This window comes from Desmodus rotundus, chromosome 2 (assembly GCF_022682495.2).
Source record: "Desmodus rotundus isolate HL8 chromosome 2, HLdesRot8A.1, whole genome shotgun sequence".
Taxonomy (NCBI): Eukaryota; Metazoa; Chordata; class Mammalia; order Chiroptera; family Phyllostomidae; genus Desmodus; species Desmodus rotundus.
Window position 1 is genome coordinate 185,914,332 of NC_071388.1, and position 19,794 is coordinate 185,934,125.

The following is a 19,794-nucleotide window of genomic DNA, read 5'->3' on the forward strand; positions in this document are numbered from 1 at the left end:
TTTTCAAAGAAAATCAGAGGCTTGGAAATTACAAACATGGAAATAAATGAAAATCTTACCACATCTTGATAGGCTTTCAAAAGACCTCAGTTTCTGAAACTTGCATGTCCTATTTTTCCTGCCCATTATACTATAGGAAGAGGTTTCCCAAAAAGACCAATTAATATTCAGAAGGAAAGTCAATTTATTTTAACAGATGTATAACACCACTGCATGAAGGACGTGTCAACTGGTATCTTTACTTTCTTTTTGTGGTGTGTGCTTCTTCCTGGCAAGACTTTTTTTAAGTGTACAAGTCAGTGGCATTTTGTACCTTTACTATGTGGTGAACTGTTCTCTCTCCCTAGTTCTAAAGCATTGTCTTCACCCCAGAGAGACTTTTGCATTTACTTTGAAAGATAGGCAACTTACAATGCTGTACTATTTATAGCAACTTCTTTATTCTCAGTTTAAAAAAAAACAGTTAAAATGTCCTTCCGTGTCCTCGCCTGGCGGAAGAGGCCAGGGTCTCTCTGCAGCCTCTTTTACATAAACAGTAATTCACGAGGCTCCACCCTCCTTACCTAAGCACCCCCCCCCCAAGGTCTCACCTCCTCATACCAACATTTTGAGGGTTAGGATTTCAACACATGAATTTGGGGGCAGTTACAAACATTCACACCATAGCAAATGTTATAAATATAACTAGTTATAAATTAGTGAATGCTACGAAGAACACACTACTCATTTTTTGAACACTTATCATGGGCTGAGACAGTGTGCTCAGTATTATCAAAAATAAATACCAGGTATGTAACCATTAAGATATATTCTTTTTTTAAAAAACATAGTCACAGGGTTAGAGAGAGAATAAAATAGGGAGAGTCTGATAAATTTACAGTGTGAAAGTGGAAAAGGAGGGAAAAAAAGAATATCATGGTTTTTAATGCAGAAATATTTTGAATCTTTATGAAAGATGCACTGTTTTAATAGTTATAATTGAAGACACCTTGTAAAAACTTAAGGTGCAAGTCCGGTTTGGTAGTTTGGGAATGCTTTTCTTTTTTCGCAGTAGAGGGCGCGAGCCCCTGTAGTAGACTTCTGTTTCCAAATGTTCTCTCAAAGACGTAGGAGGCGAAGTACGCCTTGCTAAAACTAGCCCTTCAGCTGTTGCTTTGTAACTACTCTGTTGATTTATTTTTCCTTATTTTCTTAAATAATCATAAACTATTGGCACACTTCACTTTTACTTTATGTCTCTTCTTTCTTCTAACTTTGAGCAGTCAAAAGCAAAAGTCTTCCTTTGGAGGAGGCATCTTCTGACAAGAATATATTGGAATGTATGGAAGACACATTCCGTATCACGGACAGTGTTTACAGTGCTGCCTAAGCAATTTTCTTGATGTGTGTATGGCCTTGAGTTTAAAGTGAGGAGGGCATCCAGTTGGGATGAAACTTCCTGGTGTCAGCCCTTTAAAAGCTGGGAAGTTTGTTTCACTGATGATGAAAAGATTGCATTTATAGACATGGAGACAGAAATTAACTTACTTCTCTCTAGTGAGGCTCCTCACACATGTTTCTATAGGCTTTCTCTGTTACCTGGAATATTGTGGGTGTTTTAGATTGTCAGAGTTTTGCTGCCTCGCACAGAAATACTATGAGAACTCCACTGGATCCAACAAGGGTGCTCACTAAGTTCCATATATTTAATCCCCAATTTCTACTGTTGCTACGGGGTTTCTGCTTTTGCAGAATTTTGAAATTTACCATTATGATTTGGCAGTGACTGATACATCTTTTTTCCTCCCCAGTACAAGAAGTATCGCTCTTCTCATGCACATACCAACAACTTCGCAAAATCTGTGGTCAACCTTGTGGACTCTGTAAGTATCCAGTTTTCTCAAATCTATTTTCCCAAGATGGAATGGTTTATATTTCTGTGTGCTTACTTTTAGTTCCTTCCTGGGAAAAAGTAAAAATGCCCCCTTTAAGCTCATCTGGCTAAGGAATTATGCAATGGCCTGCTTCACAAAGAGTAGTGTTACCAGAGTTTTGGGGGGCTGTCCAGGTAGTCATGGAACTCCAAAAACGCATTGAGTTGCTTCGGAGTGATGTCTGGCTCTCACTGTCATCAGTGCCCAAGGAGGACGCAAATGCTGGAGAAAATTAGCTACGAAGAAGAATGTAAATTAAATTTGACAAAGGAGACTTTGTTAATAATAATCAGTTGAGCTTATTGACTTAAATATATGGCATAAGAACTAATACATTGAGGTGGATTGTGTTTGAAGCGTATAGGAAATACAAACAAAATTTTAAACCAGAATTGGTCATCTTGCTGTTCCTCTTAGTGGAATGCTTCAGACTTCATTTCTAGGTGACAGAATTAAGTGCGTCCCCAAATAAAACTAATTTGCAACAGTAAAATGTGTATCTCCTTACAAAGACCTCTAACTCTAAAAATCTTTTCTATTGATAATTTTTTTCCTTATTTTGTAATTTACAGGGCATGATGGTTAAGATTTTCTTGCTTTTTCCTGTTTTAGGTAGGAAGTCCATAAATGTGAATATTATTCATTATGTTCCAATAACTTGTTCATTAGACTAGTCATAAATTAAATATAGCATTCTACTTTGTCTATTCTAATGTAAAGTGCTATTTTGTTCAGCTAAATATATTTTTTATCCGATATTTATTGTATGTTTCTTCTTAACTAGTGAATAAAAACCTTTTTATAAATTGCTAAATACTTAAATGATACCTATTTTCTCCAAAGAATGGCCTTCTTTTTTGCCTTTTGAGCCGTTCAAAACCTCCACTCGTATAAAGACTCATACAATGCTTGGTAGGCACAGCTGGATGGGCATAGAGTGTCGTATGGAGTTAGGATTGAAATTCTGAAAGCCAATTTATACCTGGTTTTCTTTAATTTTAGCTCCTGTCAATCTTCTGAGAGGAAAATTATAAGTGAATATGGAAATGAGAATATTAAACACACCTTTCCCCCTGCCAAAGCTGTTTACTTGGCAGCATCCCTGTGTTAGTCATTTCAGCATGATTGAACAGAATTACATCTTGAAAAGTGTAATTTTTATTTTGCGTTACCATACAAGGTTCTGAAGCTGAACAATTGATTTTAAAAAGACATTACATTTAACTTGCTTCTTGTAAAAATCATTTTCACTTCATTGATTTAGGCATGCTGATATTCCCTTTCTTCAGCGTGTTCAAAGGTCATCCATTATTTTCTTAATTAGCTTGAAAAGAGGACAAAATGACAACATTCATTGAAATTGCTTAATTATGTGAATTATTTAGCTACCGGGCCAAAAGTAGAGAAAGAGAGCAGAAAGACACAATTTAAATGCTGTGAGTGATGCCACCCTGTGGTGAAGGTGAACTGGTGATATAAATCGGTTCTTTTCTTTTTTGGCCTCAGACCTGTGGTTCTCTCCCAGTGTTATTTTACTGTTCGTATAACAAAGCTTCTAAGGGCAAGCCAGCCATGGTGCTGGTGCTTGTCCAAGGACTTAGTGAGCCGTTCCAATCCTGCAGGAGTAACTGGCTGTAATGCACCACCCAGAGCTGGCGTTTTTGGCTCCAACTTGTTACCTCTTAGGAGGTTTGAGAGGCCTTTTCTAAACCCTGTTTTGAATTTATGTCTAGACCTTTGAATCTTGACGTCCCTACTCTTCCTTCAGAAGTGAGATGCCTGGCTATCACATGTGCTGATTTGAGACTGAAATAATATTGTAGGAGAGGCCAGTTGGGGGATTGTTCATTCTCTCTTATTGTTGCTCTTGGAAGTGAGAAAGGAAAAGAAGATTCTCTCTGATGAGCTAATTATGACTTCGTGTTCCCCTGTCACCTCCCCTCCTGTCTCTCCGCTGACTCTGAATCACTGACTGTGCATGTTTGACCCAGCATTTTCCTCCTGCACCTGTCCTGTTTTCCACCCCCAGATTTACAAGGAACAGCTCAACACCAGGGTTGTCCTGGTGGCTGTAGAGACCTGGACTGAGAAGGATCATATCGACATCACCACCAACCCCGTGCAGATGCTTCATGAATTCTCCAAGTACCGGCAGCGTATCAAGCAACATGCTGATGCTGTGCATCTCATCTCGTATGTACCTGTGGTCTTTGGCTTCACACTTCTCTTTATTCCTTTGCTTTATCAGTTGAGTTATATGTCAACATATCGATTTTGAACAGGGGTGATGTTGATTCCTCTCTGTGATATAAGAAGCATGGAGGTGGGCTGTCTGGTGCTGGGAGGGTGGTCCCTGCAGTCATTAGATATATCTTCAGAAAACCTCCTACCTTCAGACCTTCCATCCACAAGGTCAACTTGGGATTCAGGATGGCTGCTGGTGCTCCAGCCTTCATTACAGGAAGCAGGAACGGCAGTCCTGGAGGACGGCAAGAGGGCATTCCTTCCAGCCGAGTTAGCGCCTGAGAGCTTGCACACATCAGTTTCACCAAGAAATCATTTGTTAAATCTTACTCATGTGGCCACATTGAGCTGCAAGAGAGGCTAGGAAATACAGACCTTTGAGGTGAATTATTGACTAAAATTGAACTTCTATCACTAAGGAAAAGAGGTACCCTATTTTCTTGTGTGTAACACGTATTCCCTTCCCCACTTACGGTGAAGCTGTTTTCAGACAGTTCTCTAAGGTTCTGTCCTGGAATCAAACCAGTCAAAGCTTCCTCCCTTTCCTCTCACCTGTACTCTTACTTTCTTTTCTTTCTGCCTTCAATCAACGTTTTGTAACAATCAGCAATATTTTGTATAACTACCAGATCTTCTCTAGTAGAAAAAAGTCACGAGTTGTGGTCTGTTTATCTTTGTGTCCTCAATTCCTGAGCCAATACATGATGCTTTGTAGAGGCTCAATTAATATTTGCTCAGCTGAGATTATTAACATAATATAATTTAAAGGTTTCTAGGACAACATAAATTTAAATGTATTTGAAATGCAGTTTTTGATTTTTTTGAAGCGGGATGGTTTTGGGTATTCAGTGTAAGGGATTGGACATGTTTTAGGAGACCGCACGTGATGGTCACTATATTGCTTTCCTAATACTGATTTTTTTCTTAAGGCGCGTGACATTCCACTATAAGAGAAGCAGCCTGAGTTACTTTGGAGGTGTCTGTTCTCGCACAAGGGGAGTTGGTGTGAATGAGGTAAATTCTGTCAATTTTCTTAAAGTCGAGCTTCATCTTTGCACCTGATCTGATCTCTTTTTTCCCCCTGGGGTCCAGTTTACATCCTTTCTCAGACTTGTTTGGACTGATAGTGACATCAAGAATATAATATGAGTGCCTTATAATAGTAAATAGAACCCAAACTGGTCTTTGTTGTTAGAAGAGAGGTATTGTTTCATTTCATAAGAATAGTTTTCATATTTATCGGGCAAATGCAAGCCAAAGAGAATTTTTTGGCATCTACAGATAAATTTGTACAGGCTTATTAATCTTTCCTTTGTAACATTTTTTGAAAGTTATAATGCTCCTTTGCTCATGTTAGGTTTAACTCATTTCTATCAAAGAATTTGTGATAGTATCTAATCAGTATCTTTGTTTTCTTCCTATGTAAATTTTTTACCTTTATGCCTTCTACTTACCTAACTGTAGAATTAATTGAAACAATTATTTCCTTAGTCTCATTGTTTAGATTTCAATACCTTTGTTTATATAAAGGAAATTCTTATAACAGTTGGCAACAGCACCCAAAAAGCTGAACAAACTCTATGCAAACTCTGGTTATGACCAGAATACACCAGGTTATCCCCACAGCCATCCTTCAGTGGAGGCCTCTCTTGACATACTGGTAGCAAGTTGAATGTGTTCCTGGTTTGCTAGGAGTTGTGTTGGGGCACAGCCTTTTAGGACTTGTATGTTACGATTCCATGTGAGAGCATCAGTTCTGAGAGATGCCATGTGGTAACAGAGGCCTTCTGCTTCTTGGGCCCTGTTGTAAGGAAGAAATGAGGAAGGAGCGCGTGCTGCGTTTTGATGCTGTGAGGCTCTACTTAGGGAACTGAGGTTGAGGAGGTAATGATTAAGAAATAATAACTAGCTTTGTGCACTCTCTCAAATGTTTCCCACACACTTTCAACTCTGAAAAACAGTATGGTCTTCCAATGGCAGTGGCACAAGTATTATCGCAGAGCCTGGCTCAAAACCTTGGAATCCAATGGGAACCTTCTAGCAGAAAGCCAAGTATGTACACTGACCTTCTTACTCCCTTTCACATGCTGTTCTGTCCGTGTGATGCATGTCCAGTCAATTAAAACATAGGTGGGGTGGGGGGAAATGGTGGCGGGAAACTGGAGACAACTGTACTTGAATAATAATAAAAGATAAAAATAAATAATAAAACATAGTTTTTAATTTCTAAGTCATTGTAGTTTAATTGCAGTATATCTCTTCCATCTAAAAAAGTTCTAAGATGAGCAACTTAAGGTAATTCTTGGTATGTCTGGGTTGTAGAAATGTCCTTTTTCCAAAGTCCCTAACATCATACTTTCTCATAATGTGACCAGCTTTCTCATACTGCGCAGGGGGAGGGGGGGAGCACTCACAGTCTGGGTTCTAACCACCTGAGTATGGATACAAGATGCTGGTGAGGATCTTTCACAAGTTTAATAAGAGTGCAAGTGTATCAGGAGGGAGCTTAGATCTAGAGTTAAAAAGGAGCTCAAACGCAATTTCCCAATCTATCTACCTCCAGTTAAGCCATCTACTAGTCCTACTAGAAGCGTGGAGCTAAAGCCTCCTGGACGGCCAGCTTCTGACCCAGGAACTTAACTGAGTTCTCTGACTTACGAAAATGAGGAGGGGCACGATGGTAGTTCTTGTCAGCTGTTATCTAAGGAAGCAACCTATACTTCTGCAAAGAATAAAGAAATATTGGTTTAACAGAAGTCGATTTTGTCCAGTGAGACTTCACCCTCTGTAGCTATGACATGGAATTAGTAATAAGAAATTATTTAAGAGCTGTAATGAAAATGAAAGGTGTGACTTCTGTTGTTTCTCTTCTCTTCTGTTGCTTTAATGGTGTCCTTGGACTAGAATGTGACTGCACAGAGTCCTGGGGTGGCTGCATAATGGAAGAAACAGGGTAAGTTTTCATTACACATGCACTTGATAAATGTCTTCCGCTGAAAGTGCCGCATATAATTGGAAACACAGTCTCTCAGCTACTGGTTTTTTAGGCTAAGCACTTAGTATAAATTCAATAATTAATTATTTGATATTTTAAAAACGAAAGGACTAATTTAGTTTATTTTAATTTTTTATTTAAAGTTGGTGGTACATGTAAAATATAGTAACTACTTCTACTTCTATGAACCCTTAAAGATAGGACAGTATTAAATGCTTCTAAGTTTAATAGAGGCATTAATTTTTTAGTACACTTAGAATTGAAAGCTGGTTGTCTACCTAAAGCAGTCAGTGAAAATCAATTTCGTTGTCAATTTATTTTTTAAGGAACTCACAAATAGACATGTTGCTGTAATAAAAATTGTACTATACTGCTTATATAATCAATACATTTTTTTAAAGCAGATTTATGTGTCTAAATTAGGTAGTCTGCTGCTGATAGATGTTTGCACATTCCCTCACCTCTCTCCTTTCTGCTTTTGTGGATACGTTGGGCACTAGAGAAGCTGCCCTGGAGCTGCCATTGCTTCTGTGAACCAAGGCCTGGAAACATTACCCTCTTTCCCAGGGACCCCTGCCCTGGGGAACCACTGCCCCAAGGCCCCCTAAACCAGATCCCTCTCCTCGTAGATGGGAGAGGTTCCTTGCCCCTGTGCCTCTCCTACTTCCTTTGCCCAAGCCTGACATCTGCTCAACCCACTGGCCTTTGCTGGTGCTACCCCCGCCCCCCAGGAGCCCGGGTGGCCAGAAACCCTGACCTGCTGAACAGAGTCCCTCCCTTATTCCTCCACCGGGAGGCCAGCTCACAGGACGTCGGGAGTGTGAGCATGAGGGTTTGCAGAGAGTCCACTGGGCTGCCTGCTACTTGAGAACACATGGTTTTAGAAATGTAGTTCAGACTTGAAACTGTTGGACTCCATGGCCCCTGGCTTGTGTACCACAGTTCAGTAACATTATGGCTTACAAAGGCTTTCTTGAGAGCTGCTATAGGAAGGTCACGTCATTTTCAATATTGGTTCCGTAGAGGGATGTCTTCTAAACTCCTAATTTCTAAATGAAATTTTTGTTAAATGTATTGGGGTGACATTGTTGATAAGATTATATAGGGTTCAAGTGTAAATCTTTTTTTAATGTATTTTTTATTTTATTTTTTTTAATTTTTATTGTTATTCAATTACAGTTGTATGCCTTTAAGTGTAAATTTTTATAATACATGACCTTCATATTGCATTGTGTACCCGCCATCTAAAGTCAGATCATTTTCCCTCACTGTGTATTTGACCCCCTTTCAATGAATTTTTGGGCTGACTAAATTAGGGTATGATAAAACTATTTGAAGTTATTCTCAAGTATACGTTTCTGTGCAGTTCTCCTAAGAGATCACTGTCAGCAGTGGCAGATTTTGCCTCCCTCCATAACCGCCCTCACATATCAGGATACGTAAATATTAGACTGCGTCCCAGCGTAAGTGTCCTTGCAAATCTCAGACTACGTACGATTGCAAATATGCTCCAGGAATCAAGTTCTGTGATTTAGTTTAAGCTTGACTATGCGTATAACATTCCCGCAGGTACTGACTGACATAGGTAGTAATTTGATTGCGTAAGTCATAGCAAGGCTCATGTTGCAGTCCTGCTAAATCATGAGTGTCACCCAATAGTAGTATTCGTGGTTGAGAATAAGAAGCTATTATTCATAGGAGTTTACCCCAATTCTGTTGTGTGTATCTACACTAAAAACGTGTGTGTGTGTGTGTGTGTGTTCTAACACATCGTTTTAGGCTTTCCTCGTTTACCCAAATTGTTTGGCTGAAGCTTGTATTATATAATCTTTAATAAATTGACCATTTCAACTCCCTCCTCAAAGTAAAATCTAGTGGGTTCCCGAGCTCTTTTTACTCAGGACGGAGGCAAAAAAGTACTTGCCTTTACTGAGACGGAGCAAATAAAATGACCTCATTTCAAAATACCATCTAGACGAAGAAGTTATGTGATGAGCTTTTCAAAAACTCTTTCAAGCCCAGAGAACAAAGGGCTTGAATGCTGAGCAGGTTGTAACCTTGCCCCCAGATCTGCGATTTTCTTTGAATTTCTATTTTTATAAATTCTTATCACACATATTATTTGGCTATTTGAACACGAAGTGCCTTGTCAAAATTTGTGTAAAATCATCTGGGTCCAGAGTGAATATTTTGTTCTAATTCCAGGGTTTTAGTTTTCTTCTCTGGTGACTGTTTTTGGGAAGTTTTTTTTACATAATTGATTCTTTATTTCCTCAGGGTTTCCCATTCCCGAAAGTTCTCCAAGTGCAGCATTTTGGAGTATAGAGACTTCTTACAAAGAGGGGGCGGAGCCTGTCTTTTCAATAGGCCAACAAAGGTTAGTAACTTAGAATGTGTAATTATTTCTCTATTTTTTTTTTACAACAGAAAAGTGCCAAATATCAGATACCTGTCTTGGAAAGCAGGTTAGTTGTAAAGCAGATTAATATTTAGTTACCAAAGGCTTTATTCTGTTGAAGACTGAGACCTATTTAAATAAATGATAAAACTGTAGTTTCTGGTTTTTCAGTGCCAGCTGCACCTCCTCTGAACCATCCCCCCACCAAAATAAATAATCTCTTAAAATATCCTTGAAATTTTCATGTTAGGGTTTTCAAGCTGCTGCTAAGAAATAGTGGGTTGGATTAAGATAGATTAACTTATTTCTCTGACAAAAATTCCATTTGCCCTTACCATTCTCTCTAGGGGTGTAACTAAAGTCTTAGCCTGCATCTGTCCACCATCCTTCCTCCCTTCCTCTCCCCTCCCCTCCCCTCCCTCACTCCCTCCCTTCCGCCTTCCCTTCCTTTCTTCCTTCCTTCTTCCTTTCTTCAGTGGTGTATTCTCCCAGAAAGAAAGCATTTCTAATATCAGCTAGCCAAAAACTGGCCCAAAGTGTTTTTTGGATCCCATAAGTACACGTATGTATTTGTACTACACAGTTTCTACTTGGGAAGGTCCACATTGTCAGTTGACATTTCATCAAAGTTCACATGCACAGCATCACAATCCCTTATCCAAAAATCCTTTCATTCAAAAATCTATGAATGTTGGAAGTGTTTTTTACGAGTTTGTAGAAGACATATTGGAGATGTTAATGTGTTTGATTATAGGGCATGCGCCAGTCCCCTCGGGGCTATTACATGGAATGTGGTAAATGCATCATACTTTTCTAAAATTCAGAAAAGCCAAAATTCTAAAATCCCCCAGCTCCCCAGCTTTTGGATAAGGGGCTGCAGTCCTATAGTGAGATGTTTGGAGGACGTTGCCCAACAGGCAAAAAGGCAGGGTCGATGCTAGTTAGCAGATGGTATTGAGATTCTAACATTGCACATTCTATATTTCCTTTTAAAATACTACCTCATAAGTCAAAAATAGTTTGTTGCTATACAAAATACTCTGCAAATTGAGAGAGCAGTGCAATCATGTTAGCCTTTTTTAAAAATCAGTGACTAATGTGGGTAACTGACGGAATAATTTGTTCCCGCCCCATAACTGTGATTCTGCTATAGTCAGGGGATGATAGTTTGATGCCTGACGTTCGTATACATTCTCAGTGGGGCTGCAGAAAAACAAACAGGAATTTTAAAATGAACTTGCAGCATTAAACTTGGCTGTCTGCCTTTTATAGTATTCATCTCCATATGACAGAAATCTGAAAACTTTGGAGTATTCAAAGTGGATGAAATGAATAATGATGAATTAATGTCAGCGACTGGTATTTTTGAGTTGCAAAGTACATGGCTAATTGTATCTGCCTTGCAGCTTACCAACTAATTATAAGCATCACACGTAAGGAAACGACACTGAGTTGTTTGCAATTTCATCACTTTGAATACTTTTTGCCAGTCCCTCCTAGCCTGCAAATTTCTTTTGAGAAACTAGCTAATAGCCTTATGGGGACTCTTTTGTAGGTAACTCTCTGCTTTTCACTTGCTGCTTTTAAGATTCTCTCTTTATCTTTAATTTTTGGCATTTTAATCATGATGTGTCTTGGTGTGGTTCTCTTTGTGCCCATCTTGTTTGGGACTGTCTGTGCTTCCTGGGCTTGTATCTATTTCCTTCACCAAAGTAGGGAAGTTTTCTTTCATTTTTTCAAGTAAGTTTTCAATTTTTTGCTCTTTCTCTTCACCTTCTGGCACCCCTATGATTCGAATGTTGGTACTTTTGAAGTTGTCCCAGTGGCTCCTTAGCTTGTCCTTGTTTTTCTGGATCCTTTTTTCTTCTCTCTGTTCTGATTGAGTGTTTTTTACTTCTTTATGTTCCAAATCATTGATTTGATTATTGGCTTCATCCCCTCCACTGCTGGTTCCCTGTAAATTTTTCTTTATTTCACTTAGTATAACCTTCATTTCTACCTGGGTTTTTTTGTTTGTTTGTTTGTTTTTATGCTGTTGAAGTACCTAATGAGTTCCTTGAGCATCCTGATAACCAGTGTTTTGAACTTTGCATCTGATAGATTGCTTATCTCCATTTTGTTTAGTTCCTTTTCTGGAGTTTTGTTCTGTTCTTTTCACTTGGGCCCTATTTCTTTGACACCTCATTTTGGCAGCTTCCCTGTTTTTGTTTCTATGTATTAGGTAGAGCCGCTTTGAGTCCCTGTCTTAGTAGTGTGGCCTATTGTAGAAAAGCACATCAGTACCGTGGAGGGGGTAGACCCTTAGGTAATCACTAGGGTCGGGCAACCCATGTGAACCAGGTTGATGGAGTCTCCGATATGGTGTCACCCCTCTGTGGCTCTGTGTGGGGGAGAGCTCAGAGAGGAGACAAAGCTGCTGCCTGGCCTCTGGAGTTTTGTCCGATAGGAAGCTGTCTCCCAGCACTGGCCCTGATGCCAGACACTTCAGTTTCTCCCTGTATGCCACTGGTGCCCCTCCAGATGTTGCCCTGATGCTGGAGCCCAGGAAGAGTGAGTCTGCCTAAGTCCTAAGTCTGTTGCAAGCCATTTAAAAGTAGATACCTGAGAATCCTTCAGTTTCCTCCACCGCCCCAAGCCCCACTGGTTTTTACTGCCAGAAGTTATGAGAACTTATCTTTCTGGCACTGGAACCCTGGGCTGGGTGGTCTGATGTGGGGCTGGGATCCCTCCCTCTCGAGGTATCCCTCCTGATTTTTATCCACCACACGTGGGTGTGGGACCTCCTGTTCTGCATCTCTACATCTCTGCGTCTCCACACATCTCCATGCATCTCCACCCCTCCTAACTCCCTACTCGTCTGGATGAATGTGACTTCTTTAATTCCTTGGTTGTTGGACTTCCGTACAGCTAGATTTTCTGATAATTCTGGGTGATAGTTGATTTGTAGTTTAATTGTAATTTTTGCTGTGGTTGTGTGAGAAGGTGAGCCATGCTTACCTATGCCTCTATCTTCCCTTGTTTCTTATAATAGTTCTCCTTTCTGGAAGTGGAAGGAGGATCAGATCTTTCTCAGGTGCTCAATGGAACTCACCCCTTCCTTGGGTGTGTGATGTTGCTGGGGAAGGAGTCTCTTTCTCCCTCTCATACTCATGCCTCTGAGCATTTGGGTTGGGATGTGCTGTTCCAGTCTTCACCCAGGTGTGTGGTGGACATGCTTAGAGAAATCTTGTCCCAGGTTAAGGGAAAAATGAATGTTTCCCATAAACAATCAACTGCCTCCACATTTGGTTGAAATAGAATTTTTCTGGCAAGCAAATTCATGGCACCCGAGGATGGATTATTCCAGACATTTGACTCTTCCATTGTTCCAGGAATGACTGAGAGATTTCCATACATTCATGCATATGTCTGCACGTGTATTTAATATGCTTCAGGTAATATGGATTTATTTTCAATGAGAATGATGGATGTGGATTTCCAGCCACACCTTTTTCAAAGCTTGTTTGCATTTACTTGATAGTATATATTACATTTGGCTGTACCTGCAGCATTTTTATCTCTTTGACTATTTTGATGCCTTCTCAGCTGCCTTGAGATAAGTCAGCAAATTGGATACATGAGTCTTATTAGCAATGCATCTTAGCTCCATTAGCAAATATGAGAAGTGATCTATTCTTCTTGACAGCTTATCTCCATAAAAAGTAGCAGTAATGGTGGAGGTCATCTCAGGAGCCCACCACCAGAGAGTCGCCAAGAGATATTACCCCATTTAAAACATGGTTTTTAGAATGTTATTAATAAGTGAACAGCATTTCCCACACAGACACATTTATAAGATGCCATTACAACAGATCACAGAATATCACGTGGCAGCTGATTGAAGGGCCCTATTGGTGTGCTGATTTTTTGTGATAAATTAAAATGTTTTCCCTTTCTCTCCCTAATCTCTTTCAGCTATTTGAGCCCACAGAGTGTGGCAATGGATACGTAGAAGCTGGGGAGGAGTGTGACTGTGGTTTCCATGTGGTAGGTATCAGGGTTCGTTTCTACCTGCAGTGCAGCTCCCACCCAGAGCAAAGATGGATAACATCAGTGAGAAGCCTGCACTGTCGTTCACTGTGGTCTCGCTGCCTTTCTTCCTGACCTTGCTCCTCAGTGCTTCGTCCCAGCTCAGGCACGTTAGAGTTAGTCATGTCCTCACGGCCCTATCTGAAAAAAACCTAATGGAGCCTTCGCATCAAATTCCCTAGCTCTTAAAAATTCATAGCTCACATTTATATTTCTGTGTTGTGTACTTTTTTGTTTTATAAAACTAGGTTGAGTATTAAGAATGTAATAGAGCTATGCAAGGGTGGGACACCTGCTATGAAATAAGCTGCCTTTTTGGTAGAGAAGCCCTTTCATAGAAGATCATGCTTTGTTGAGAAGTAAGGCAGGAAGGAAATCTATCATTATTTAAGTGATTGATTCTTTCCTAAAGTACTTCTTTACTGTAGTATAATCTCCTTGTCTGGATTATGCATAAATCAATGTGGACAGAATGCTGAGTGACCAGTGGGTGGGCCTCCTCACTCACTCACGTGAAGTGTTTTTTCTAGGAATGCTATGGATTGTGCTGTAAGAAATGCTCTCTCTCCAATGGGGCCCACTGCAGCGACGGGCCCTGCTGCAACAATACCTCCTGTCTGGTGAGTTTCCTGACAGTGTCATCTCTCTTTTCCTTGACAGATTAGCTGAATATCCCAGTGTATACATTGAGCATGTGTATAGTTTGCCACAGATTGGTTGGTTGACAGGGTGTGTGGCAATTTTGTAAAATCAATAAATCGACCCAAATTCTGTGGGCAACAACATTTCCCTTTACTGTGATTCACTGTCAACCATCCTATCCTCCAGTGTCTCCTTTAAAATGTATTTATTCTTCTTCCAAAATAGACATCGAGAGTTGCCCTATTAACGCAGGTGAAAAGCAGGTTAAGTGGTTGAATAGAAGAGGGACGGTTCCCGTGGTCTTTTCATTTTAGACCCCGAGCATAAAAGCGAGTGCTCACATTTCATACACTTGGCTCTTTAAATGCCCTGTAGAGGCAAAAAAGCTTCATAAGGACTAGTACTGTATGAATGTGTGAGTTTATATGCGTATGGGTGCACAGTTCCTCCCATCCATAGTAGAGGCCAGTTAATTTTGAAAAGTCATTTTTTTAAATCTTCCCATTTCTCATCTATAAAATCCTCTAATATTACTTTTACCCATAAAATTACACAGTTTTGATTACTTTATTCAGTATTAATGGGTATTAAACATTATGGTATTCTAAAAGATTCCAGCTTAGTTTAAACTCACCTTATGTCCAGATTATAAATTGCTTGAAGGCAATGGGCTTTTTCCTGCATCTTTTACGTACCCCCTCTCAGACAAACAAAATGCCTTGTATACAGAAGGCATTCACTGGTGTTACCAAAGGGAACCACTGAAGTTTGATTGTGTATATTTAGCTAAAGCAAGATTAATACCCAAGATCATCGTTAATTAGTGGACATTGGGCATGTACACACATCTGCAGAGAAACCCTCAATGTTTATATTGTAGTGTTGTTCTTCTGTCTTAAGGCACACCAGTGTTTCACGTTGCGTCATTGCCATCACATTGTGTTTTACAACTCATACTCTGAGACAGTGGGTTTTGAAATCCGAACATTCACTGCCTTGGTTAATGATTCATATTTACTCCAGAGAGTGATAACTGGGCCTTGCCTCTATTCTGCAGCCATCTTGCTAGTCTGTACAAAGAGTGTGGTGATAGTTGAGAGAGAATATCAAAATTACAGGTGAACATCAGAATGCTAACTCTTTAAAATATTAATTAGTACCAGCTCCTAACTCTGAATTTTGATTTGCAGTTTCAGCCAAGAGGATATGAATGTCGGGATGCTGTGAATGGGTGTGACATCACCGAGTACTGTACTGGGGACTCTGGCCAGGTACTGCAGTCTGGGTTCTCGGTACTGCACTTCACATGTAAATGCACATCTTAAAGCTTTCCATTTGGATGACATGTGCAAATATGCTTTGGCTTCTTTGCTTTGTTTTGCTTTGTTTTCTAGTAATTTCTAGTTCTCCACCCTGCCTTTATTTTAAGAACATTTGTTGTGATTTTGGGGTCTAAGTCTCTTTTTCTACCAAGTTTCCTTTTCATAATTAGTTCCCTTTATATGGTTTATACCCCACTAATTGATTTTTCTTTCTTGGTCCCCACATCTAAAACAGTAATGAAGCACTAATGTACTGTTTCCAAACATTCTTAAGCCACAAAACCCTTTTTAAAAACAAGAGTTTGGATGGAAGCCCAGTACAGAAGGCGGAAACAAGCAGAACTGCTCTGGGCGGAGTGGGGTCGGGAGCAGAGCCTCCTTTCTCGGCTCCCACTTACAAAGCCCAGACTCATGGTTCGCAGGCTGTAGCATGATCTTCCTCACGTTAAAAGTATTATAACATTATAATTAATGTTGACTTCTAACCTTCCTTATTTATGTACTTTTTATGGTTTTAAAAATTAATGTCATCTTATTTAAAGTCTTAATTTGTCATCCGAATGGACATTTCTTGAGCACCTGTTGGATGTCACACACTGCTGTAGGTATTGGGATGTGGTAGGGATCGAGATGGACAAATCCTTGGCTTCTGGAGCTTCCACTCTGCTGGGTGGAGAAAAAATGAACAAAATATCAGGTGGGGCTAAAAGCTGAGCATAAAATGAGGTGATGTGAAAACAATGATGGAGCGGGAGCTTTAGGCGGGGTGGTCAGGTATGTTTTCTCAGAGGACTAGGCATTTAAATAGAAACACAGATCAGAAGGGGCTTGGCAGAAAAGAGCAGGTGCAGAAGCTTGACTTCTTCAAGAAATGGAATGAAAGCCGAGCTAGCTGTAGAATAGAAGGAACAATTCAGAGGGGAAGTAAGCAATCAGGACAGGTAGGAACTTAGCTGGATTTCATTCTACCTTCCTGTTCATTCTGACGTTACTTAAAAAGCATTTCCCATACCATTACACATTTGTTACATAAATATCCTTTTTATGATTGCATGCGTCTCTCATGTGTATTAGTTTACTTCTGTATCCAGTGATGGATATTTAGATTGTTGGCAACTTTTTATTATTATAATTAATATGGCAGAGACACCTTTATGCATTTTTAAGAGTGTTTCTTGTTCGAAGTTAGCTAATTAGGATAGGTTCTTAGGGGTGGAGTTACCTATGACCAGATTGTGTTGTTTCCAAGGGGCTACCAATAAATAGAGATGGAGGCCAGTATATCATTTTTATTATTGAAAATGTCCAAGTTAAAAGCCACGGCTTAGTGTGAGGGCTAAATGGCCCTCTTTATAGATGCCAGATTCAGGCTATAGCAATAGGTTATTAACAGAATTGGTCTAGGCTGACTTCTTTCTGCAATGCCTGGCCCTTGGCTTGTATGTAATGGAGGAGCTAGAGAGTATGATTTATGGGAGTAGACAAGAGAGGAGTAGCAGACCCGCACCGGAATGCCGTTGTTCTTCCCAAGTTTATGAGCCAGTCAACTGCTCTACCTGCCTGGGGAAGAAGTGAGTGAAGGAGCTGAGAGGAGCTGGGGTTACACTGAGTTTCATTCCCTGGAAGGACAAGAGCAGAGGGAAAGAAAGATTCCAAGTGACCTCTTTGAAAGTTCTTGGTATACATCATCTGGGACTCCATCCTCATGGGCGCCTGTGAGGATACGGTACAGTTGAAATGTGTTCAGGCTGTTCTTTTGTGATTTTTATGCGTATCTGTTTCTTATATTTAAGTATGTAAATAGGTTTCTTTGTAAATGTGTTACAATATAGTGGCAAAGTGTAAGAACTGTGTAGATTCTGTGTTTTATGACAAGTATAGTGACATTCCTAATATATGTTTCCCTGAGTTATATTTTTAGTTTTACAGAATGATACTATTTTTATACCCATCATACATTGTTTTGGTTCTGTCTATTCAGCTCTTTTAGAAGTATAGTATTTCCATTTCAACCTTTAACTCTTGAATTGCCATAGAATTTCCTGGAAACAGGGCTTTTATAATGAGAGCTCTATGTTTAACCAAATATTCTACTGTCTACATTTTTTTAAATGTTCTCTTTTTAATCTCATGTGTCTAAAGTAAAAACTGTATTATTAATTTCTCAGTGGCCTATTAGAATAGCATGTTCTCTTAGTAATAATTTCCTTGAATGACAGGAAGCGGCCTGAAATAGGTAATTGGCAGAGAAGAACTGAAACACCCTCGAATTCTTTGGGTTTGTGAGGTGCAGTGAACTTTGAATTTAATTGATACTAATAATGATTAAGAAAATGTGATCTCTGAGAATTTCTGCATCTCTGAGAATCAGTATGATTGGCGACATCATGACTTTATCTCTTTTATCTCACAGTATCTTTTTGCTTAATTTTGGTATTAGCATCAACTAATGGCTTTGAGGTTCTTTTAAACTTTCCAGTTTATAATGGAATAAGCTATACTTGTACGACTGAGAGAACTCCGTGTCACACAACCCTGGATGACATAGTAAAGATATTTTAGAAAGACATGGGAAATGTTTTTTTGTTAGTACTGTGAAATATGTCATCTCAATGGGTAGTAGAACGTGATTTCAAATAAGCCCATTTAGCTGCTATCGCTCTGAAGTCTCCCTCGTGGGACCCGTCGTGTACAGCACGGAATTGGGGCTGGGCGGCGTTTGGAGACTGCATCCTGAGCTGTACTCACAGGCCTATTCGTGCTACTGTGCAGGCAGAATAAAGTGCCCAGATTTATGGTTCTCCTGTTTTAAATGTCTCCCGAGACCATAAAACATTCCATAATTTCCCTTGTTAAACATTCCAACGATAAGCCACTGGCTTTTATTAGCCTAAATGAAAACTAAATTGATTAGGAATCTTGCATGTAGCTGTGACAGCTGGTAATAAGGTAAAAAATTTTTTCATTGGTAAGGAATTCTATGAGTTCTTTCTTATCAAACCATCACAGAAGCCCAAATACGACAAATTAATTCTAGACCCTGACGTGCCTATTGTGGTAGCAGCATTTCTTGTTCACTTCTGTTCCGTGCGGTGGTATTTGTCTTGGAGTCAGTGAATAATTAATGCTAGTGATTAATAAGATAATGACTGTGTTTTGAGTGGATTTGGATGGATGAAAGAGACCACAGGGATCTCTGTTTTTGTGTAGTTGGCTCAGTATGCCAGGGTTTAGTGCTGATAATTATATCCTTTGAATAGTCACCATCAGGTTGAATGAAAAGCTGTAGTGAATGACAGCTTATAATAGAGTCAGATATTCTGTAGAAAGAGGTAGAACCCAAGCACTTTATCTCAAAGTGTTCCTTAGGAAAGTGTTAGCTCTCTGTGCTGACTAGACAGAGAGAAGCAGAGGATGACTCCAATTATTTGGGGCCTGAATAATTGAAAGAGTGCAACTGTCCTTTCCTGAGAGGTAACAGAAAACTGAGGGAGGACCTCAGTGCGCCCTGCTGTGTTTCTTACTTGCCACACCTGTGTGTTTTCCCCCCCTTTTCATATTTGCTTTGAACACTGTAGCAGAGACTTTGGATTGAACTTTTTTTTTTTAGCTGTCTTAAATGTGGTAAATGAAATGCATAGAGAATAAACACTTTAACTTAATGTATTCAGGGTCATTTGGGGCAAAAATGAAGTGTACTTTTAAATAATTATTTGATAAATAGAACTGGCAAGAGAAATATCCATCACATCAGGATATTGTTCTAGTAACAGGTCTGTGGTTCGAGAGGTCAGAAATGTAATGGAGATACAGCATTTACATTGACTTGAAGGCAGGATCTTTCTTTTTTTCTTTTTTCCTTCCTTCCTTCCTCTCCCTCCCTCCCTCCTTTTTCTTCCTTTCTTTCTTCCTTTCTCTCTCTCTCTCTCTCTCTCTCTCAATAATGTTGCCTATAAGCGAGCATTGTGGGTGTCAAATATAGAGCCGGCATCTTTCACAGAGCTGAGCCAGTCTATAAATTAGTTCTGAATGTGTCTGCTCCTGCATAACAAGCTGGTTCACATCCCTTCATTGTCCATTTTAATCCCTCTGCCTTTAACTCTGTAGGAAAGCGAATGTAAGTTATTATTCCAGTCTATGTCATGGAAAACAGAGAAACATTAAAAAAAGCACTGATTATGTGGACCCAATTTATTAATTTTTACCTATAAT

At 39.6% G+C, this 19,794-nt stretch overlaps 1 protein-coding gene across 2 annotated transcripts in view; it reads left to right on the forward strand.

The window, feature by feature from the left end:
- Nucleotides 1-19,794, forward strand: part of ADAM23 (ADAM metallopeptidase domain 23) — a 140,128-nt gene that overhangs the window by 93,124 nt on the left and 27,210 nt on the right. For both annotated transcript variants that reach the window (XM_024563961.4, XM_053919001.2), the window contains exons 10-18: nt 1,791-1,862; nt 3,943-4,106; nt 5,087-5,171; nt 6,119-6,209; nt 7,062-7,110; nt 9,430-9,529; nt 13,505-13,576; nt 14,149-14,238; nt 15,451-15,531. In XM_024563961.4, the coding sequence (XP_024419729.2) occupies nt 1,791-1,862; nt 3,943-4,106; nt 5,087-5,171; nt 6,119-6,209; nt 7,062-7,110; nt 9,430-9,529; nt 13,505-13,576; nt 14,149-14,238; nt 15,451-15,531 (804 nt within the window). The remainder of the gene's footprint in view (nt 1-1,790; nt 1,863-3,942; nt 4,107-5,086; nt 5,172-6,118; nt 6,210-7,061; nt 7,111-9,429; nt 9,530-13,504; nt 13,577-14,148; nt 14,239-15,450; nt 15,532-19,794) is intronic.